General features: G+C 39.7%; 1 protein-coding gene across 4 annotated transcripts; it reads right to left on the reverse strand.

Moving 5' to 3' along the window:
* Window positions 1-758: 758 nt before the first annotated feature.
* ptenb (phosphatase and tensin homolog B) lies at window positions 759-24,207 on the reverse strand. Of its 4 annotated transcripts, XM_055176721.2 has the most exons (10): window positions 23,023-24,207; window positions 14,630-14,714; window positions 14,237-14,281; window positions 13,947-13,990; window positions 13,601-13,839; window positions 11,004-11,145; window positions 9,329-9,397; window positions 6,743-6,909; window positions 6,375-6,596; window positions 759-3,891 (listed from the first exon to the last, which is right to left on the reverse strand). In XM_055176721.2, the coding sequence occupies exons 1-10, from the start codon at window positions 23,099-23,101 to the stop codon at window positions 3,715-3,717; spliced, it is 1,269 nt and encodes a 422-aa protein (XP_055032696.1). In that variant the 5' UTR covers window positions 23,102-24,207; the 3' UTR covers window positions 759-3,714. The 4 variants fall into 4 exon arrangements, with proteins under 4 accessions (XP_055032696.1, XP_055032697.1, XP_073722906.1 ...); XM_055176722.2 differs by lacking the exon at window positions 9,329-9,397 and having other exon boundaries at window positions 23,023-24,203; XM_073866805.1 differs by lacking the exon at window positions 23,023-24,207 and having other exon boundaries at window positions 14,630-14,782.
* Between the last annotated feature and the right edge of the window lie 415 nt (window positions 24,208-24,622).

Genomic DNA, 24,622 nt, shown 5'->3' on the forward strand with positions numbered 1-24,622 from the left:
ATCAGCGTAGTGTACGCACTTTTCTTAGTGACGTATGACAAATGCGGAGGCACAGAGCAGCAGGATAGAAACCTCTGTAAACTGCGTACACTCTCATCTGAATGCAGGAGGCATCTAAGGCCCGTCCCAAATAGCGCACATCATGTGGACTTTCGGTCTTGTGGCCTTAAAATTGTGCGTGCTCGCTTAGTCTACGAGTCCGTAGGGTGTCCCAGTTGTCATTTTTACGCTCCAAAGTATGCTTATCAGCGCCCCCTTTGTACCCTTCAGCAAAGAACACATCTTTTTGTTATCGAAAGCTAGTCATTTGCCTTTATACAGTGTTAAATATGGATATTTCTATGACAAAACCGCACGGATTACCAAAAAAATAAATAAAATTTTGCCATCATTTACTGACTCTCATGTCGTTACAAGTCTGCATAAATTTCTTTGTTCTGATGAACACGAAGGAAGATAATTTGAGAAAGGTTTATAACCAAACCGTTCGTGAGTACCATTAACTTCCACAGTAGGGAAAAAAAAATACTATGGAAGTTAATGATCGGTTTGATTACGAACATTCCTTTAAAATATCTTCTTTCTGGTTCATCAGAACAAAGAAATTTATACAGGTTTGTAACAACATGGGAGTGACTCAAAATGATGACAGAACTTTAATTTTTGGGTGAACTATCCCTTTAAATGCCCTCCCAGCATCAGAGTCGTCTGTAAATGTAAATGACTGAAGGTTGTATCATGTCAATAAAACAACAAACTGACAAGAATGAGACTTTATTGGATTTATGTGGAGTTTATAACACTAAGATAAAGGGCAGTTTACACATACAATTACAAACAAACATGTCATTTGTATGAGCAACATGATTACCTGTACAATATTTCATACATGGTTGGTTTGTGTACTCAGTGCATAGGCAATCACACACAGAGCAACTGTTGCACAGCACAATAGTATCTGAACAGGCTTAAAATGGAGTAAGGCTGTTTTCTCAAAGACTGAAAATATACCGAGTTTACATTATAAGAAACCTCTGGGGCATTGGTGGGGGGAGAGAATGGGTTCAAATGGAGCATGACCGAAGTCCAAAGGGCCCCTGCTGCCGGACGATTTAGTGCACAGTACCACCCCATCCATCCGCATGCATGACGTTATGTACTACCACGATTTCTAAAGCAAGCACTTTTATTCTTCTGTAAACATGAGGCACTTTGTGGCAACCACAGGCATACAACATATTGCACGAATCGGCTAAGAAAGAGTGACGTGAAACATGTACACTGGCACCTTTGAAGACTTCCTTGTTTTTCATTAAACCTGAAATGAATTTCTGATGCTGCCTGTGAGCTCCACACACCCGTGCCACGTAAAGGATGTCCGAGGTTTTGCATGTTAAGGTACTGTCTCGTGTGGCAGAAATGGCCTTAAGGATTAATGCGAGATCGGGTAGTCACACATTAAAGCGCTAAACATCCCAAAGAAGTCATGTGCATGTGTTAGGGAGGACTACGATAACGGAAAATCTGCAGAAGATCTCTGTCGGAAAGTGACTGAATACTTTCATAAATAGTTGCATTATTTATTTTTTCTATTTTATGCTTTCTTAAAAAAACCTAAAAACATTTTCAGTCAATAACACATTTGAGTCTATGTTGATGCACAGCGACAAAAGTAATGGACACAAAGACTTTTTCTTCCCCGCTCTCGTACGTCTGATTGCTGCGAGCATTTCCGTAAAAAAATAAACCGACTAGAAATAAAAATACTGTGGACCGCTGACTGAAACCCTGCAAAAACCTGTAACAGTGCACATGTCTAGTACAATATGTTGCTCTTGTATAGTAGCTTTAAATAAGTCAGTGCTTGGGCAGAATGGTAGGGTATCAAAGCAGTAGAAGAGTAAGCATTGTCAACTTCAAGTAAAGCAAAGAATACCTCCCGTGAGCCCCGCCTCTACTAAAAAAAAATCATCAAGCTTAATTTGGCAGGTTTCAGTGATCTGAAATGTAAACAAAAAAGAAAGTTTTTCCTGGATTGGTTAGTGTACAATCACATGTATGAAGGCCGAGTTTACTCCTCACATCTGGGATTTGTATTCTTTCTCTAAGGAAGGTGAGATGTGCGGTGGGCTGGTGACTAGTGTGAAGCCTGAATGCTAACAGTACAGGAAAAAGGCAGCTTACTCACTACCCTCGGTAAAGATTCTTGCCCAAGAGACTGAGAAAGTTTTTTGTCTTTTTATTTTTCGCCTGACCTCATCAGCCAGATGTGCTAAAAAAAGATTTGGCATGCTTAAAAGTAAATTATACATTTAAATATTCTCATATATAGGGCTTTAATATTTCCGAAGCAAGCACAGGATCTGTAGCTGCACTATGTTGTTTCCATCCAAACAGAACGAGGTATGAAATAAAAACACATGAACTCTTAACTAGTCAGGGAGATCAGATTGGAGTTGAAGACTATCGGTTATGCACGTAAGTGCGGCTAACAGTTACGAACACGCACCGAAGTGCGTTTAAATGCACCATGAGATTCGCACCGAATTGACTATACATCTGCAGCTTGTAAGCACCTTTGCTGGATAAACGCATGATCCAGATTTCATTAGATCACGTACTATAAGGCTACAAACACGATTTAGAGAACCAAGGCTGAACGTTTGCGAACGCTGTCGAACAAAATCAAAACTTGCATCCAAGGTTGATACATTCAAGGGCTTTTCTAGGTTTGCATGCCATACACGAAATGCTGTAATCCAAGCAACCGGTTGGCATGGCATCACTTTGCTTCTACGCTAGGTGTAGCGAAGTGCGGCTAGCTACCCTAACGCAAGTCTTATGACTGAGCTCAGATCGTTAACTGTTAGGAACTGAAAACAAATCCTGTGGATTTAAACAAGTGCCAGCGGACAAGGGGAAGTTATGAATAATAAAATGAAGTGACCGTTTACAGATTCAAATCTCTTATGCAGAAGCCGTAAGGAGGACGTAGGATGGCAATGACTTCCTTCAAAAACCACTTTTAGAAAAACATTGTATAGCATTTATTAGACAATATGGATTCCAATAACATGCACACCTTCTTTGATGAGCTATAGTGTTAACATTATTGCAACACTGGTTTCCATGTTGTTTGTGTGTATTTGCATTAAAAAAGAAAGGAAAATGACAATAATACATATTGTGTAGCTTACTGTAGAAGAATCATTAGCACTGTAGTAATAATGATGAATCCAGACAGACAAACGTTGTAAGTTTCCACTGAACAACCCAAATGAAACATGCTGGCGTTTCAACAGCATGAGGAGAAACTTCACAGTAGGTAGATAAGCACAGACATGAGGGCATGAAGGAGGTTGATTTAAGCACTGGCCTTGGTTTCGACAGGTGATGGGGAGCAGCAAATTTCGACCTCCACTGAATTCTCCCATAAACGATCTCCCATCCAGAATGGGTTTTCTCTTTCGTTACGGCATGAAAATGTATTTACATAATAGCTACTGACACGTTTTCCACGGAACATCAGTGTTGATACTTCATGGAGAAGGGGGTGAACGGACAAAAAAAAAGAATTGGTCAGCATTTTGTCCCTAAAACCGGTGACGTGTGTCCTACTTCTGTTTGGAAAAATGTACTTGCTTTCAGTTCGTATTCAAGTTTTATCCTTTATACAACTCTATGACGCATGTCTTTTCTTCCCATAAAAATATTTCAAACTTTCGTAATCTGCTCGTCGTCAAATTGTTCATTTTCTGGGTCCGAGTCCGTTGTGTCAGAATATCTATAATGGTCCGGTTCATTATCGCTAACATCCGGGGTTACAGATGTAGAAGTGCTGGCCTCCGAGTTGGATGGTTCCTCCACTGTTTTCGTGAAGTAAAGCTTCACCTAGAGGGAAAAAAACACAGTTTTAGCAACAGATACGAACTATTAATAAATAAAACCTATTCAGACAGTATTTGTTTCTCATGAGGACTCATGCATTCGGATAAAGATAAATTTTAGTTTATAATTAGAAAAACCTGATCATTCACATGACCCAGATACTTGATTATAAAACATGACTACACAATAATAAACCTGTTTTGGATTTTTTTTACATTTTAATCTCCATTTCGGAACCAAACTCTTCACTTGTTGCTACTAATAGACATTTTAAATTTTTTGTCATTTTTTTTTATATCAGCTTCCACTCGCTGTAGTGGAGCGATGATAAACCTTTGTTCCCATATACTTCTCATCAAACTGCTATTCAGAGGTCTAAGGCCTAGTCCACATGGACATGGGTATTTTTATAACCCAAGTTTTTCCTCCAAAAAAATCCTGTCCACACGTGCTCGGTTTAAAAGAAATGTTTGATTTCAGTGCCCTGATACAGTGTTTTCATGTGGACGAATGGCCAAACCGCGTAAAAAAAGTCACGGTTATAAAAACTCCAATCCTCGCCCCCCTCCCAGAATGTTTTAGATGTCTCCTTATATGAAACACCTGATTCCACTCATCAAGCTTCTTCCAGAATGTTTGAAAGGTTTTCTTACTTAAAGGGTTAGTCCATTTTCTTAAAAATAATCCAGATAATTTACTCACCACCACGTCATCCAAAATGTCGATGTCCCTCTCCGCCCAGTCGAGAAGAAATTATGTTATTTGAGGAAAACATTCCAGGATTTTCTCATTTTAATGGACTTTAATGGACCCCAACAGTTTCAAAGCACTCTAAACGATCCCAAACGAGGCATAAGGGTCTTATCAAGCGAAACGATTGTCATTTTTGACAAGAAAAATGTAAAATATGCACTTTCAAACCACAACCCCTCGTCCACCTCCGGTCCTATGACGCGCAAGCACGACCCCACGGAATACGCCATCACGTCAAGAGGTCACGGAGGACGTATGCGAAACTATGCCCCGGTGTTTACAAGTGTGGAGAAAGAGGACCATTCTGACGTTGTTGTATGTGGAATGATACTAATTAATGTCTTTGTGTCAGTTTATTGTTTAAAAAGGTTCGCAAATGTGCGTTTCATATATGTAACACATGACCTTTCAACGTCATTACGCAATTACATGAGGTCGCGCTGGCACGCCACACAGCCGGAGGAAGAAGAGAAGTTGTGATTTAAAAGTGTTAAAAACGATGAAACTGTTAAGTTTTGGGTCCATTAAAATGAGTCTTCTCGACTGAACAAAGAAAGACATCAACATTTTGGATGACATGGTGGTGAGAAAAAAAATCCAGATAATTTAAAGAAAATGGACTAAACCTTTAACTCATTAACAAGCTGATGAATTGAACCCAGGTGTTTTATATATGGAAATATCTAAAATGTTCTGGGAGGGGGGCCCGAGGACTGGAGTTGAGAACCACTGGTCTAAAAGAAAGTTCAGAATGACTTTGCATTGATCCTTTTATAAACGCTAAACTTATAAACTTAAATTACCACACAACCTTGATGTTTGTCAAAAAAAAAAAAAAAAAAAACAGGTAAAAACCACGCCCGGGACCGTTTGACCCCCAAATCCTGGTTCTCCATCGTTCTCTACTGTGCCCTGGCCGGCTTGCAGAGGTGGGCTTGAGCGTGGTTCACTTGGGCTCAGGCGCAAAACGCGCAATGTGATCACAAATCGCAGTTCAAAAGGAGAGACGTCAATTGAAAGTGACAAGCTTGTCAAGCATGCAACGCATACTCTACATGTGACCCTCTGCATTTAACCCATCCTAGTGAGTAGTGAACACACCTACTGCAAGTCGTGAACGCACACACATCCGGAGCAGTGGGCAGCTAGCCCAGCACCCGGGGAGCAATTAGGGTAAGGTGCCTTGCTCAAGGGCACCACAGTTGCAACCTGCTGGATGTGAGCCTCGAACCAGCAACTCTCGGGTAACTCTAATCACCAGGCTACAACTGCTCCTACAATTGCGCAAACACTCACCTTCATCTGCCTTCGTGAAAACCTTCTGATGTGCACAGAAGGGTTACGTGAATGTCTGAGCTGCATACGTGACAGACCAACTAAGTAATATGACGACATGTGAGAGGGCTGCGTGTCATCACGCACCAAACGGCTCCGAATAAAAACACAGACTTAACATTACGATGGGTTCCAGCCTTAAGAGAGTGCTTTACTTCCTGCTTTGTTCAAAACAATTGCATCCTAATGATGAAAGCGTGTCAAGGCTCGGGTCAATAAAAGTACAATGTGGGTGTGTGAGGGGGGACAATCGTACTGCAACACGGTTTGGATAGTGTGAGTGCGCCCTAAATGATGACTATACCTTACGTCCCCGCGAGAATTACCATCTGAATAGGGCTTAATACTGCATTTCTACATTAAACAAAACTGTTATCCAGTGCCGCTGCTTAACACACCTTGAAATTTGGAGAGAAGTATCTGTTGGCTTTATCCTTATTGGCCTTATCCAAGTCATTCTTGGTTAAAGTCAGGATTAGATAATCCTTTTCATTCTCTCCCCGTTCTGTGGTCTGGATCCCATCCAGTTCCTTCACTAAACCTCCGTTTTCCACCTTCTCAGAGCCTTCCTCTGGTCCAGGGATGAAGAAGGTGTTCACCCAAAAGTGAAACATCTTTTCCTTTTTCATTGCAGGGAATAAAAAGCAAAAACAAGGAATGAAACGATTGTGCACAACAACTGGAACAGGCAATTTCTGTATCCACGCAGAAAGCCTTAGGATACAGCGCACATGCATTTTTGAGTTACGAGAGTACAGACACGTACCTTTTTCATCATCTTGTTCTGCTTGTGGAAGAACTCCACCTTGATGTCTCCACACACAGGCAGCGGCTGTGGAAACTCAAAGAAGATGTATTTCTCTTCTCTCCTCGTGTGTGTTGGGTTGGACGTGTGGATCTTCACCTTTAGCTGGTACACCACAAACTGAGGATCTGAGAGAATACACCGCAGGTGTCATTACAACTCTGTGCATACAGTCTTTGTTACATAGACAAAAAAGTAGGAATGCTCCGATCGATCAGCCGATAACTGCATTAAAGGGACATTCCACTTTTTTAAATATGCTCATTTTTCAGCTCCCCTAGAGTTAAACACTTGATTTTTACCGTTTTGGAATCCATTCAGCTGATCTCTGGGTCTGGCGCTGGCACTTTTAGCATGGCTTAGCATGATACATTGAATTTGATTAGACTATTAGCATCGCGCTTAAAAATAAGAGTAATAAGAGAAGAGTTTCAATATTTTTCTTATTTAAAACTTGACTCTTCTGAAGTTACATCGCGTACCAAGACTGACAGAAAATTTTAAGTTGCGATTTTCTAGGCAGATATGGTTAGGACTATACTGTCATATTATGCACTGCCTGAAAATTGTACCCTGCCATTGAAAGTCACTAAGGGGATTATTTTCGGCTGCTGCGTAATATCATTGCACCTCCTGCAGCCATGTTACAGCTGCAAGGTCCTTGATTATTATGCTAGAATGAGAGTATAGTTCCTAGCCATATCTGCCTAAAAAAAATCACAACTTTTAATTTTCTATAGGTCTTAGTACACAATGTAACTACAGAAGAGTTTAAACAGGAAAATATCGAAACTCTTTGAGTGTGATGCTTAATGGTCTAATCAGATTCAATAGACCGTGCCAAGGTATGCCAAAAGTGGTAGCACCAGACCCGGAGATCAGGTGAATGCATTCCAAAAGGGCAAAAATCTAATGTTCAACTCTAGGGGAGCTGGAAAATTAGTAATTTTTTTTATTTTTGGGGGGAATTTTTTTAAGTGGAATGTCCCTTTAAATGAATCGATCGGTACTCGCTAAATTTGCCAATCTCATGAAACGATCTTTCTGTTTACTTTTGTCATGATAGGGCTCCTAAATGCCGCTGCAATTAGAGAAGATTTTTGCGCAGTGAGCGCATTTTTATAACGCGTTTCTCACGTGCGACTTGTAGATTTGGATTACTCTATTTGCCTTTATAAAGATTTGTGCATTTTCTAAGAGGACGCGCTCCTAACAGCGCGATGCATCTTCAGATCCCCATCAAACAGCATTTATCTATCGCGAACAATTGCATTCTCATGCGGAAAGTTTATTAATTGCATGCGATTTAAAGTTTTGACAGTTTAAACTTTCATTTTTGTCACAGCTGCATCTGTCCACGTACACCGAACAAAGCGATCTTTCTCTCTCTCAAATCTTAAAGCTACAGTAACCCAATTCATCTCTCAACAAAGTCACTCTCTGCTCTTCACTGAAGAACTTTTGTACTTTATACAAATGCGTTTATATTTAATTCATACAGTAAAGACTGAAGTGTTTTATTTTCATTACTTTTAACAGACATAAACCTTTAACTCTTTCGCCGCCATTGCCGAGATATCTCGTCAATCAAGAGAAAACGCTTCCCTGCCAATGACGAGTATTTCCGGCTTTCCGCAACTTTTTAAACCCGGAAGTATTGCCCTATGGCAAGCGGCTGCATGTCCGTGTCTGTTTTAAAGATCGCTCTGAATGGGATCTCTATGAAAAGTCCATCACAAAAATGGAATTATCTCTGCTTTTTGCCCAAAATGTGGTGTTTTTGCAGAAATCTACCCATATTCAAAAGCTGATTACAAAAGAACTACTGAAGGTAGGATGAAACGTTTTTTTTTTGTTTGAAAGCAGAGGATCTGTTCTTTCATTTGGTATATTGTATGCTTATATATTTAAAGAAGAACATATTCTGGAAGGCATTAAACTTTTGTGAAAATCATGAAAAACGCTGGCGGGAAACTTTTTTAAAAACGCTGGCGGCGAAAGAGTTAGAGGCATATTACATTTCAGAAGAAATATTTGTTGTGCTTATTTATTTGATTCTCTATTAAAAATACTAATATACCTAATTACTGCAAGTATATAACAAAGGCAACATCTGTGGCATTACTTTATCTAGAAAAAATTTTAACAGTTACAGTCATAAAAGAGCTTAAAAAATCAGTATCGGGCATTGGTATCGACGACAAATCAGTATTCGGTATTGGCGGGCAAAATCCTGATCGGAGCATCCCTACAAAAAAAGTTACCTAATGCGCATTTGTTACAAGAAATACAAGAGAAGCATAGAGGGAAACAACAGGATAGAGAGAGCGCCGCTGCTGGCAATATTTATACAGAAAAGACAAATTAATAATGGCATGCTAAGGGCCCTATTCTGAGAACAGCTGACCAAGACCACGCTTCCCAAATGGCTCATTTGAAAAGACCACCCAGAAGTGGCTACAACTTGGCAAAAACATTTTACACTGCAATACTGCCTAGGGCCAACAAAACTTAAATGACAAACATTTCATAAAAAATTGTTGTTACCCCAATGCCAATTGGTTTTTCTGAACCCATGTGGAATCTGCTCGCTCTTGCTTTTTACAGCAGTATCCCCTTGGAGAAAAAGAAGGAGATTAAAGACTGTCCAGCAGTCTGGTCAAAGCAAGAGAGAGAGCACTATGAAGGGGAAGAGAGATATTGAAAACACAGTACACACACATGCAGTCTTAAGAGACTTGACAAAGGTGAAATATTAAGACTGCACCCATTAGCAAAGTCCTGAACAGATATTACAAAGACATACATGTTAAAAATATTTACAAAGAATAAACAGAGGCGGAATGAATAAAGAAATTATCCAATCCTGGAGCTGTATCCCTTTAGCCTTTCTGTCATGTGTTAAGCAAATGCCCTGAAACCTGAAGACCACGTACAGCAGGCTCAGTCAGTTTTACTATAGACATGTTCAGAATAGGGCCCACAGGAGATACAGTCGCACACAGAGAAACACGTACGCAGTATTACACGGCCGGCCAGTCCAGGTAAAGGATTTTCGAGAACGGCCTGGAAAATCCTTACGCGTGTCCTGGCATTCCAGACACCTTTCAAGAACATTCTTTGAAGATGACTTAAAGAGCCAAAGACTAAAGCGCATAAGTACAATTCTGGTCTATCAGGACAAGACTTGATATTCTGGTTTATGTCTAGGTGAACAGAAAAGGAACGTAGGAGATTGTGGGTCAGAATTTGGAACAGGTGAAGCAAGAAGGAAAGGCAGAGAGTCTCTGAGCAACGTGAATGCTGAGTTTAAGCAGCAGCGAAAGAGTTTGGTGTACATGCAGAAAAATTGTACGTTGTTTACGTGTATGAGGGTCTGCGTGACGCAATTTTCAACAGAAAAGTTGTATTTTTAAAACTTGTACGTGTAGGCCATGCATGCACCTACAGGAGAATGTAGTATGTAGCCCAGGAGATGCATTGCATTTTGTCGTCTGTGTACACAAACGAGTCAAATAAACTATACTTTGCAAGGTTGTGCGTTTGACCGTGCGCGTACACGTAAAAAAAGACAATACTCCGAGCTTAATCTTCTAGTTACCTCTAACTGGGTAAGGGGGCACTATTTACACCTGGTATAAGATCTGCTCAGGGCAAAGTGAGCAGAAGTGGATAGCACCAATTTCTAAGTGTAAACTGGGTCAGTTTGTAATCGGATTAAACCACACGCTGATGTTGAAAACGCAGGTTACTACACGTAAATACCAATTTCCTTCAAAAGCAAAGGTCGGCCTACTTACCCGTCAATCAATGTACCACAAAGTTTTCAACTTTGCAGAAAATAAACATTTGAAAAATTTGAAACATACAAATCATGTAAAGATAATACAGTAGCTTAAAGATGACAATGAGTACTTGGCACTGAACGTCATTTGAAGTAAGACTGAAAGTATTCAAAGCAGCAGCAGCAGCACGCCAACATTCTTTTCTTTTATCGTTTTACTTTTGCACCTAATCATCACTAACGTAACGAGTGATGTATGCAGTCACACAATCAAAGACTCTCTCCTTAAAAAACCAATCATAGGGGACACATTTGAGACTTGTGCTAATACCAGGTGTAAACAGCTGGCGGTCAGGTGAGACCGATTGAGATAGTAATATCAAGTGTTAAACAAGACCAGGCACAAATATACATCATAGAGAGAAAGTGAGAACTTACTGCATGTTCCTCCGCTGAACATGGGCACCGTCTCGAACACCATCTTGTGAAAGAGCAAGGCCACAGGTTTGTAATCCAACTTATTCTTCAGAAGGTGGCTGTAGTAGTACACATATCGCCTCTGACTGGGAATAGTCACTCCCTGTGAAACGGAAAAAAAAAAACCAAATGTAAAAGCAAACATCTCTGGGGTCCTAACAACATGAATTACGTTGTGTGACTACTGTTTTTTTTCAATCGATTGGAACATGTGAGATTATGCCATTTTTTAAATATCAACACACCTTTCAAATTCAAGGACTTTATGTGGGGACACATTTCAAGTGAGAGCAAGGTTACATTATGTTACACAATGTTACAGTTCCGTTGCGAGGGAACTCGCGCTGCATCCCTGCGGTGACACTTTGGGGACACCTCCAAGGGTAAGTGCGTTTGAATGTGAATATCAAATTCAACCAATGGTGAGGCTTAACGACAAAGACAGGGTGACGCGGGAGCCAGGAGGTATATCGCAATCTGAAATATTGCCAAAGATGGCATTACAGGAATGCAGGAAGTATGGCAAAGGAGATGCAGCGTCTCGTTCCCTTCTCAGGGAACAACAGTTACATACGTAACCCGAGACGTTTTCATGTGTCAAACCGAACTATGCAAAAAAGCATTTTGGTATGAATCAACATTCGCATTCAGAAGATATAAGCATTTGTGACCTGATCCAGCAAAATGAGTCACAGTGACCCAAATTTCAAAATTGAGATTTTGGTATCAATGAAAAGAGGAGACCATAAGCTTTCAAATTATATCCTAGTCAAAGGCATACCTTGAAAGGTTTAAAGATATAGACATTTGAATTAAGGTTGTCTGTCCTCTTTTTCCAACTGAAAACCTGAAAAAAACGCCTTTAAAGTTTTTTGCCCGTTTTTTGTAGATATCTTTCAAAATCCATTGCATTTTTAAAGGGATAAACTATTTATTTTACAGCTTAATTTGACCAAAGACATTAATATAAATGCCATTACAGTAAACCAGGAAACTAGCTTATAAATCAAACAGAATGATGTTTATTGAAAATGTGAAGTAACAAAAAGGTTTCTGTGATGGTTGGGGTTTCAGTTAGGGGGAGGGAATAGAACATTACGTCTATGTCCCCACAAAACAATGTGTGTGTGTGTGTGTGTGCGTGCGCGCATGCGTGTTCGCGCACGTGTGTGTGTTCGCGTGTGTGCGCGCGCGCGTTCGCGTGTGAGAGAAATTGAGAGGCAGAGAGACGAGCAAAAAGAAAACAATAATGCTTGCATATGTAATCATATCTTTGTGTAGGTTAGTTGACAATAACACTGTAACCAATTCAAAAAGGAGTTAAATAGGAGAGGAGAGTGCTGTGAGTATGACAGCAGGGATGGCTGGACCAATCGCGTGCCCCGGGGTTTCCCATTGACAAATGATCAGCCTTTATGAAGATTTCTGATTGGCTCTAAAACAACGTGTAACACCATATTTGGGGAGAGAGTGACGTTTCAGGGGATCCCCCGAAATGCTCGGAGGTGACGAGAGGATTTGAGAGAAGCAATGTTCATTTCCAGCGAATTTAGTAAAACTGTTTCAACTTTAATAGTCATTTAAACACCTTTACTCAATTATTTGGACTACGAAACTTTGGGAGATTATTTTTTACTGTCTATTCTTTGATATTAGCTAAAAATATTTTTTTTGATAATTTCATTGTTTTTCCACATTATCGGCTCATATCTTAAAACGGAACGTTGCGACTTCCGACTCATTTCGCCAGAGCGGGTCACATTTAAAGGGAACAGTTTAGCACGTGTGCTTAAAGTCTAGAATTTTTATTATATCACCCTACAAAACACAGGGAATAATATTTTTTTAAATAGATTCAAGCACTTTCAATGACCTGTATCTATGTAGGTATATTTTATAAGCTATTGTATAAGCTTCCCAAGGCCTTACATTTTTTCCCCCAAACTTTCAAAAATTTCAAGGACCCGTAGGAACCCTGTATTAAGAATTTTCAAAACAGGAGACCTAAGCCAAGGAAAAGGATTATTTAAAGGTGCAGTGTGTAATTTTTAGAAGGATCTTTTGACAGAAATGCAAAATAATATATAAAACTATATTATCAGGGGTGTATAAAGACCTTTCATAATTAACCGTTGTGTTTATTACCTTAGATTGAGTTGTTTTTATCTACATACACCGAGGGTCCCCTTACATGGAAGTTGCCATTTTGGGCCGCCATGTTTCTACAGAAGCTCTTAACGGACAAACTTTTTTTACCAAGTTGTCTCCGATTATGACATGTTTGTCCGGTGGTGGCTACTGTAGCTTCTCTATGTGTTTCAAAAGCGAGGGGTGAGCATAGGACTGAGCCGTTACTAGACTAGATGCCGCTAAAATTTAAACACTGCACCTTTAAAGAATGAATCATCACATGCATCTAACCTATTTATCAAAACTAGTGACATTGTAAATACAAAGCAAAAACACCATTGTAGATAAAATCATAAAATGAACAGTTATTTAAGTAGGAAAACCTAACCGTTTAACCGTTTATTCAGATTAAAAAGAAAGCCAATCACCTTCTTGTCTCTGGTCCTAACTTCACCGTAGAAATCCAGAGCCTCTTGTGCTTTTTTGAATTTGCCTCGGTGTAACAAGTACGCGCAAATCATGACACCCGTACGCCCCTTTCCAGCTTTGCAATGAATGGCAGCTACGTGATTGTCGTTTTCACTGAGCCACTTATCCAAATCTTCACAGAAAGGTTTGATAAGCTCTAGCTGAGGAGGATTGTGGTCCTCGAACGGATACTGTGCAACTGCAGAAGAGAAACAGGGTCCAATAACAAACCTTCGTCATTAACAGAAACAGACTAACATCACTTTTCAGAGTGATTTGTGAAGAGCTGCATTTCAAATCTCTTACCTCTGCAATTAAATTTGGTAGCATCATAATGTCTTTCTGCACATCTAAACATAAAAAGATGGAAAGGGTGAGTGCAAAAGTTTAATGTAAAGCTGAGGCATAACTGCAAAAATCAACAGTATAACCTCAGCTGAATAACTAATACAATGCAATCCATGCAAAATATGTATACTTTCAATTACACATCATTATAGCATTTCTGTTCAAATGACAGCAAGAAATGTTCTGCAGAAATATGGTTTAAAAACATTTGAATATAAGAAAACTGAAGTAATTTAAAACAAACTTACAGATTATATATTTTGTAATGATTTTTATGCTTTGAATCGAGGAATCTGCAAAAAGAAAAGAACAATAATATTAACAATGTGACTTTGGTGAAACTGTACAAATTTTGACTCACTTTCATCAGTCTGGTTATTCACACTTTTTTAACAGTAGTTCAGTTAAAGGCTAAGTGTCACATACAATGACTACATAACAGTATGACACTTTTTTGCTTTGGGAACACAACAATAGTACTTTGGTACAGTAAGCAGGGTTTTTACCCAGACAGGCATGGTCCAACATTTTTGCATATCAAAACAATCTTGCCTTTTCAGGATCTCAGAAATATGGTTAAACATAGACATTGAAAGATTAAAGAACTGCTGTGTAATTCATGTTAGAATAAAAAAACTTACCGGACGACATCATCTATGTTATTTCGGTAGACACCCTCTAGCCTTTCGGCCGGAAACCCCATCGCTATGATATTCGGATAAATATCTAGATAAGTGTGTCAAGGAAATATGGAGATGCCTTTCATGGATAACTCCTAATAGTTTAAACAACAACTTTATATATACGATTAAAACATGAACAAAACATGTAGATATTCCAAAAATGAAAATGTGTGTTAGCAGCAGCGCAAACGTTCATGGGTTGGTTCCCCAGAGAACACGCATACTGACACAATGTATACCTTTAAATTCACTGCATGTCACTTTGGATCAAAGCATCTGCCAAATGCATAAATGTAAAAATTGTGTCATGATTTACATAGCCTTGTTCCAAATGTGCATGACATCTCTTCTTTCTTCTGTGAAACACAGTACTGCAAGCAAACTCATAAATCCTGGCCACTCTCCCTCATTTAATGGAAATAAAGGGGGACCTGACCTGTCAAGTTTAATAATCCATCTTATTACTAGACTTCTGAAGCCGTATGAATGGAGCACTGTCACTGTTCACTAAAATTGCCCCTCTGCTGTAGCCCTCAAATAAACGTACACGGTCTTCAGAAGCACTGCACTAGGATTTACAGAATGCCGTTTTGCGAAAAAAATACGAAGACTTTGAACGTAGCATATGAGTGTATCGACCACTTCAGTTATCTTTTCATAGTACTTTTTGTCATTTAGATATTTTTGGGATATTTTGCCCCAATTGGATAGTATGGATATATAGTATGTAAGGTTAAGAACAGAAAAGTACAAGTAAAGATTGCAAAGAGGGGAACAGGAGCCACAATGGACCTCAAGCCAGAAACAAAAAGTTTGTGCCATGTCGCAGCACTGGCCACTACACAATCTACGCCTGAGTTTTATGATTTTCAATTTACAGCAGGGTTTCCCCCAGCACTTTGCAGTTCGGGCGGCCCGCCTAAGCTGGGAAACCCTACCGCCTTAACTAGGTCATCCAAAAAAATAATAATATTCGCTGCACAAAAGGCCGTCAAGTGCACCTCCATGAATAGCGCGGACACGCTTCACACTGCGAGCGTGCACTTGCTCACGTTATTTATGTGCATTATTTACATGCTACAGTAGTTACACTCCTTTAAGATAATGTAATTTATAGTGGGAAATAATCAGTTTTTACAATCTTCGCGCTATCATCGTTCGCCAGACTTTCTACAAATCTGCTTCAGTTTGTGTTTATTAACCCTTTAGTTTCACTTCATCACGCATTTTCGTTAGAGGTATCTGTCAAAAACATCTAATTTATTAATAATCTAGTATGTGTTCATTTTCTGTCATAGTTTATTCAAATTTAAGTTTTATGTGAGGGTTTTAAATACAAATATTTTCATTTCATCATGACGCGTATGCCCCGCCCCTTTGATTGCACGCCCCGGCCACATCCACCCTCTCAACCCTACCACCTTAACTAACAAATTTACTGCGGGAAACCCTGTACAGATACAGATACAGTCATAGCGTTCGTCCCCATGTTGTCTCAGACGACGACATGTTTGTCCTGTGGCAGCTACCATAGCTTCTCTTTGCGATTCGAAATTGAGGTTGGTTGCAATTCAAATCTCACTTCTAGATGCCGCTAAAACCACACAGGACCTTTAATCCAACTTCAGATTTCGCACTTTGGGCAAACAATTTCTTTAAGAGAGTTCCGAAAAGAGCTACAATATACCAAAAGGAATAGGTTAGGGATATACAACACAGCCATGAAATTATGAAGGAAAAAAGAATACTATGGAAGCGAATGGGGCTCATGAACGGTTTGGTTACAAACATTCCTCAAAATATCTTCCTTCGTGTTCATCAAAACAAATCAATTTATATAGGTTTGTAACAACATGAGAGTAAATGATAAATTTTCTTTTTTGGGTGAACTATCCCTTTAACTTTTACTTGTGCAATGAGAGGTCGGAAAACAGGATCCTGGATAATATAGAACAGATGGTCCTCACTGTAAGAGACCAATGCATAGACCTCTAACCCAGAGGGCCACACAGGGGCACTAAATAAATCACACTGTGCCTCAGACTGGCCTGGAATCACTTTCCTTCCTCACCTTTCTGTAGCGAGTGCCATAAAAGTGCATCACTCCTTAAACCTGACATAAACATGCTGCACTTTATTACCAAACACAATACCAAGTCAAACCTCACTACCAAAACAAACTTCACTCAAGTTTGAACAGAACTGACAGGAATCGTCATAAATGTATAAATGTTAAAAAGAGCCCATGTATAGACATTAGGGATGCATAACGATTAATCGCGATTAATATATTGCAGAATAAACGTTTTTGTTTACATCATATGTGTGTGTACTCTGAATAATAACTTTGTACAAATAAATACACACACATGCATGTATACATTTAAGAAATGTTTACATTTGTATATACATTTGTATAATTATGTATAAATTATATTATATATAAAACTTAAAGGTGCAGTGTGTAATTTTTAAAAGGATCTCTTGACAGAAATGCAAAATAATATACAAAACTATATTATTAGTAGTGAATAAAGACCTTTCATAAAGAACCGTTATGTGTTTATTACCCAAGAACGAGACCTTTTTATCTACATACAAAGAGGGTCCCCTTACATGGAAGTCGCCATTTTGTGCCGCCATTTATCTACAGAAGCCATTAACAGACACATTTTTTTACAAAGTTGTCTTCGACGATAACATGTTTGTACCGTAGCTCCTCTATGTGTTTCAAAAGCGAAGGGTGAGCAGTGGACTAAGCTGTTGCCACTAAAATGTACACATTGCATCTTTAAATTTATGCATGCATTTGTGCATATTTATATATATATAATTTTTATTCACAGTTCACACAAATATATGATGTAAACAAAAACCTTTATTCTGGAATAGATTAATCGCGACCAATCTTTATGCAACCCCAAAAGACATTTCTAAATGAAAGGTCTGACAATTCTGTAGATATCAGCAAAGATCTAAGGGGTATTCCAGAAAGCTGGTTAAGTGACATACCTGGGTATGTTTGAAACTGAAAATGTCTATGTATTCCCCATGTGTGCGTGCATTAACTCTTAAGTTACCAGTTGAATTTTGATTAAACGAACTCTTATCAGGTGCCCCCAGAACCAACATGATTAGGGTAAGCAGGTTTTAGGTTAATCAACCAAAAGTTCAGGGTTTTGCTGATCGTAAGTTAACCCTGCTTTCTGGAATACATTCCTGAAACCAATATGAACCTAAACAAACCATTTTTTAAATCCCTCTATAACAGCGTTTTTTCTCTTGTAATAACTTGTAACAGAGGACTCTACGGGCGCACTCACATTAGGGCTTACCAAACCGTACTTGAACGACCCGAGCCCTTTGTTTTGAAGAAAACGCTCTCTTAACATTGGAGCCCATCGTAATGTTAAGTCTGTGTTTTTCATTCAAAGTCATTTGGTGCGCGATGACACACAGCCCTCTCACATGCCTTTCATATTGCTTAGTTGATCCGCCATGTGTGCCCCTCAGACATTCAGGTTTTTATGAAGGCGATTGTTCGCACAATTAACATCTTTCCCTTTACGGCGATGTACACTCACATTGCGCTCCGCGCCTGAGCCCAAGTAAACCGCGCCACATCTGCAAGCCGACCAGGGCATGATTAACCAAACCGTGCCTGGGCACGGTACAGAGCGATCATCACACCAGTCAAACGAACCAGGCTTTGTGGGTCAAACGTGCCCAGGTGCGGCTTGGATTGTTAGGGTGCAGTCACACTAACAAACACATCTACAACTGGAACACAAAAAATAATACACTACATTTATGCATTTGGCACCGGTTTCAATCCAAAGCGACAGACAGTGTAACCAAGTTGTACGTTCTATCAGTAAATGTGTACCTTGAAATTTCAAACCGATGGCCTTTGTGCTGCCAAAGCAATGAGCTACACATCTAAGCTACAGAAACATGGTATGCTCAGCAAGCATGATCTTCCTGTGCTGACTGGTGTAGTGGTTCACGTGTTGATACTCGGTTAACACTTCCAAAACTGAAAAGAAACATCGACCACACTGTTAACAAAAACTCATGCACACTGTCTTTTAAAGTGGATTATCTGATGGAGCGTGATATGAGAACATCTTAAATTCATTTAACGACCAATTTGTTGGTGTTTACTGCAAAAAATCAAAGGAAAAACAAGGTTGTGATGTTAAAAGGATAATCGTATGCAATGTGATGGAATCATGGATAAGTGAATGTTTAAAGTCCTTGCAGATGACAGTGGCTCCTTTTGTCATCTGTTTCAACTGTTCACAGTTAAAATGTATGTTAACATGCAAAAGGTTTTTGTTAAGAGTGCTGGATTAGTTTAATTTTTAGAGGTCATAAAGAATGCTTTGATCAAAAAAGACTGAAGAAGCTAAACAAAAAAACGCATACGTTCTACACATCAAAGCAAATTATTTGGTAAATGAAATACAGATCTAAATATAAATCGCTATCAACAACATTACTAACAGTGAATACCGGATATGACGCATCATGCTATTTATATTGCAGTAAATAACCAGGTACAAAACAAACACTGTCATTCGAATTTTGAGCATGGCAACAACTTGTCACTATTTGTTATATTGTTGCTTTGCACAAAAAACCAAGTTGTTACTACTGTGTGAAACAGTTCTGCAGCTGTAGTAAAAACCACTTGTTTTACCTCCACCTGAAAATACTTTCACATAAGAAATCATGTACTGTGACAGTATGTAGTTTATTAGATTAAGTATCTGCTGCTTTAGCCTAGAGTCGTGTGATTTTTTGTACATGTATGCGAACGTAGGCGCACAGTAGTGTTGGGCGATATGCCCCATTTTGAGATCGTCCTATCATCAGCCTGTGAGATCTCAAATAAACAATATTATCGTGGGGGCGGGGCAGTACTCATTTATTTGTTCATTTTTTACTAATTTAAGTCACTTGAATTCAAAGAAGAAGCAAGAGCAACATTGTCATGACTGCAACCTTCTTAAAACTGATGCCATTAATCCAATCGTGGAAAAGCCCAGGTGCTCTAAAATGTCCTTTGTGCCAGGGAGCTGGAACAACAATCTCGCTGGTTTTAACCCTCCAAGCACTAACAATCTCTCTAGTACAAGAAAATGTCAGATTCGTACGTATTACAAGCTCATGCGCGAGCCCGAATCAAGTGCATTACAGAAGGAGTCCATGCCGAGTCCGTGCAACAGTCCAGGACGACAGCATTTAAGGCCGGGGTATACCTTTTTTCCGCCTCACGCTCACACGCGTCCGCGCAGCTTTCCAAGTATACTCCCCGCGGATACAATTGATTTCTTATTCAAATTATTACTCTACCAGGCCGTCACGGCAGCACAGATTTGGCGACATTTACAGTACATTAAAACATTAGGATAGGTGAAGAAAAGTAGCCGATCCACCATTGTAAACACAGTTTAGAACAAACAAGAAGACAACAAAGAACAGGAATCAAACATAACATTAACAAACATGCTCCACAGCTTTCTGTTCTTTGAAGAAGTACAAAAAAGCGAAGAAAAGCGATAGTTTGTGTGCAAATGCTGTCTATTTCCTTTGTATATTTTTTGTAGTGGAGTGTCCTGTCTAAATATTTTCACACGCATGCGCTGTTCTACGGGGACGACCGTGGACCCTCCTGATGACGAAAATTACGTAATGCGTACAGCGCGCATACGCGGACATCCCTAGTATACTTTCGGCTTAAGTCCAAGTGTGTGCGAGAAGGAATCCACGCGCGTTACAAGCTCTCTCTCATGCAAAGTGAAACCAACAAATCCTCTCATGTGAGGAAAAGCATGCAATGCGCATGTTAAGGTGAAACTTTGATGATAATAACAACCATCACCAACTATGGTCATGAAAGCCTGCTATTGGCAATATGTCTGATGATCGTCGATAAACGATACTATCGTCTATCGGCACAACCCTAGCGCACAGTTGAACGCACAGCCTTGCAAAGTATAGTTTACTTAACTTGTACGTGTACGTGTTTGACACATGCACATTTTGACAAAATGCAATGCATCTCCGGGGCTATATTCTCCTGTAGGCGCATACGCGACCTACGCAAACAACGTACACACGTTTCAAAAATCTCACGGCAAGCGTAAAGTACGTGCACACTCTTCTGATGACAAAAATTGCATCATGCGCAAATTGCAAAACTAAGCATATTTCAGTCTTAAATCATTAAAACAATATGTTCAATATAGAATGTGTACAGGTCAGACATACTGCATCCGCCATGTTTTCATTGTCATATGACCCATATGTCCTTTGACCTTTAACGTGATCAAAACAACAATGACCATAACTTACATACAAAGTAGGTGATTTTGAGTGTTGGGAGGAAAATGGTCTAATGTAAACTGGACCTCATATAGGCCATTTTCTAGGATGCTATACCGAGTTTTGGTATCAGTGTTTTTCCCCAGCAGGATAAGACAATACCATCTATATAGGTATTGTCTGATATGACACTCCTGCGTTGCAACAGATCTGCCATGAATGTAGACTGAGGTCGGAGGTGAGCTTTTCAATAAGCTTGAATGTTGTGCAGCTGTATATTTTCAAGCAGGGATGAAATCCCTGTCTTTGGATTTTATTTTCAAGGCGATTGTGGCATCTTATAAGGATTGAACTGGCATGTTATCCCACTTCGTAAAACATTTATCGTGTACTGCCATCCATTCCAAAATGATGAGATATGAATTTGTGTCAATATCGCCCACCACAACCATTTAAGAAAAAAATCTGGGCATAAAATCCAAAAATTGTATATCTGATCATATCAAGTAAAACAAGTGTCCTGTTTTGAGCCTAATGAACATGCAGGACCTGCTACCTTTATCTTTATATGACCTGATATGTTATATTTTATCAGCTAGCAATTTTTGCCACTAAACATTAATATTTGCTTTGGACAGTGTTTATCTGTACCAAAAGAATGTGGTGCTAGAATTAAGTAATTTGTCATATTTATCACTGTAGGTATTCTTTTTGTGAGAAAGATGTATGCACTTCATCAATTGACAGCATGTATTTACAATGCAATGAGCGCATTGCATGATGCAATAAAAGGCCAAATCCAATGTGTCAATTCAGTGAGCCCACACACCATCTCAACATGCAAGAGAAAATCAATGTCAACGCAAATCGATTCATTCATAGGCTACTCGTGTAAATTTACTAAGCCTAAAAGCAAAATAGCAAATACAGTTGATAATTCAAATATGTTTTGTGAATTAAGATATGCCACAGACTCATACTGCCATTTGTTACATTGTCATGTAAAAGAAGAATAGCTGGATGATTGTATCATGTCCTCTAACTGTCCTTTCAGTTTTGATTCTTGTTCATTTAAAAGAAAATTCACTTGAATCATCCGCTTTATCTACAACGACTTTGACTAGCCCTACGATCGTCATACATCCCATACATTTGCTTCATTACACTAACATACGGCACATCATACTGCGCAGGCATCAATGACGTTTCTATAATAAAACGCAACAGACACCTGAAGGATCCACTATAGTGTAATAAGACTGCGTGAATCGTTTGGTTACGAACGACATACTTTACATACTACAGCTTTTCCTTTTGTGTGCAAGCGTGTCGACGGACGCAAATTTTCTCAAAACTGCTCCCAAGTGAAGCGCGAGATGTATTTGATGCACGCAGCTGATGCAACGGCTCTTTGTGTGACACCGCTCGTGCATTTCATCTAATCCATCGCATTATATAGGCCAGTGAACCCTCGACGGATCTTTTGTTTTAAATCCCCAAACTGCGTTTCGTGCGAGGAGCTAGAAATTGGGTCGTTTTGCGTCTAGGATTACCGATTAGCTCTCAATCGACAGATCAGATTACGTAAGAATACAAAAAAATGACATTTTACAACCTCAACATATTGTAGTTAGCCATAGACTCAAAGTGAAATAGATGAACGTTAAGTTGCAAACGATCCCATGACAGTACAAATCCAATGACTGCATGTGCAGTTGATTTTCTGTCTGCTTAGCAACATGTTTAAATTGACAAGTTGAGATGAAATTAACCAGCGCCGACTTTGACTTGATCCTGCTACAGAAAGCAATCGATCCAGATCAAGTCAAGCTCCAGTCGGTGACTAAGTGGCAGTGTCAATAGTTTCTGCATAACACTTACAAAAACGACAAAACGCACATTTTCTGCATCTTCAGAGAAACATTAGAGGCTTAACATAATGCAAGCCTTTACCTTCATTGCAGACACGGATTTCTACACAATAGACTAAACAGGAACATTTGATTGATCAGTAAGGATATAGGTCAAGTCCAAGTCGAACCCGTCTTCCTGGTATCTCCTTTTGTTTCGGCTGACAAATTCCTTTATGATCCCAGCCATGGCTGTGACAGGAGTCTTTAACGTATTTAGTGTGAGAGAGAGTATTGTTGCTTTTTGCGCGATCGGTGGCCTTTATGAGCTGCTCGTTTAGCAGTCCTTTCAGTCGCCAGCTAGCTCACCTGCTAACTAGAATGGAGTCTGCTGTGGCTCTCTCATCAAGGGCCTCGCTCCAAACCACCACAGGCCCGGCTTCCAAAATGCCGTCCGCTGCTCAGACGAGCCCCAGGTGAAAAGACAAGTAACTCCCCAAGTCGCGAACCGCAGTGTTTCAAATGCACGGCAAGTCTCTGGTCTCACCGTAGCCGCCGTGGTGGAGCAGAAAGGCGGAGAGACGATCCTCTCCGGGCGCTTGGACTTCAAGAAGGGTTGACGGAGCCCCGCTTGCGCTCGACTCGCGCTCCGTCTGTGAGACCCTCCGACTAGCTGCTAGCTTCAGCGGCTAGCGCGCTAGCTCGTCTACACATTCTTAAAAATATAAAAGCCATCGAAAATTTCAACCATCCGCGAAGTTTAAGTTCCAACACGTGAAATGAAAGGTGACAGCCTCCACCAAGGAATTAAAAACGTTATATTTAAATGTCGCGCAGGACCAATTCAGTACACTCTTCAGTCCAGATCCACTTCCTCCGCTTCTCCTCTCCCCCGTTCAACTCTCAAACTTCCATCATGGCTTCCCATTGAAAAAAGATGACGTAGGGTAACATATTCGTGCGCCGTTCAAAATAGTTCCATGAATGCGATATTTAATGAACATACGCTAGAATTGAGGAATTCTCTCAATTTCGGTAAACAAAAATAATATTTAGTACACGCAGTACGTGATGTGCTGTTAAGATCTTAAACTAACAACTGTATGAAATATGTCATGTTACGTTACGGCACGCGGACGAACAATGACGGAACCGGAGCACACACGGACTACTTTTTGTTCCAGTGTCACGTGTCTACAGAAACGAGGGAAGTTTCCAATATTTTATATCAGATTTCAGGCAATGTAGATATTACGTAATTCTCAGTTACTTTCAGAGATGCTGTTGTTGTGGGTTTTACACAACCTGACGAGAGAGTGATAACAGGCAACATATAATTTCTGTAGCATTAGCGAATAAGTGGAGAAAGCATATAGTTACCCCCTCGTCAGTGCGTCTCGACCATCCTGCAACTGAAGGCAGGAAATTACTGAAATGCTTACACAAGCAGAAAAGTTACTGTATAGACACAAGTACATCCTTTAGCAAGTATACAATTAGTTGTAGAGATTTTAATTAAACTATTATTTATAGTGGTTATATAAGAAGATAGTGCTTATGTCAACATGCTTGCTTTATCATTTGCTCGTATGTGCATTTTGCCCCCAAGGGTGGAACGGAGGTGGAAGGTTCTAGCCTCTTTTTAAATTATAAATCTTTATTGTACAGCGCCATCTACCGGAATATTGTGTATATTATAAACCGGTGAGCATACCTTCAGCAAGCAGCATTTGTGACACTTTCCCATACAACCCTGTAAATGCTTATCGCT

Source organism: Misgurnus anguillicaudatus, chromosome 4 (assembly GCF_027580225.2).
Source record: "Misgurnus anguillicaudatus chromosome 4, ASM2758022v2, whole genome shotgun sequence".
Classification (NCBI taxonomy): Eukaryota; Metazoa; Chordata; class Actinopteri; order Cypriniformes; family Cobitidae; genus Misgurnus; species Misgurnus anguillicaudatus.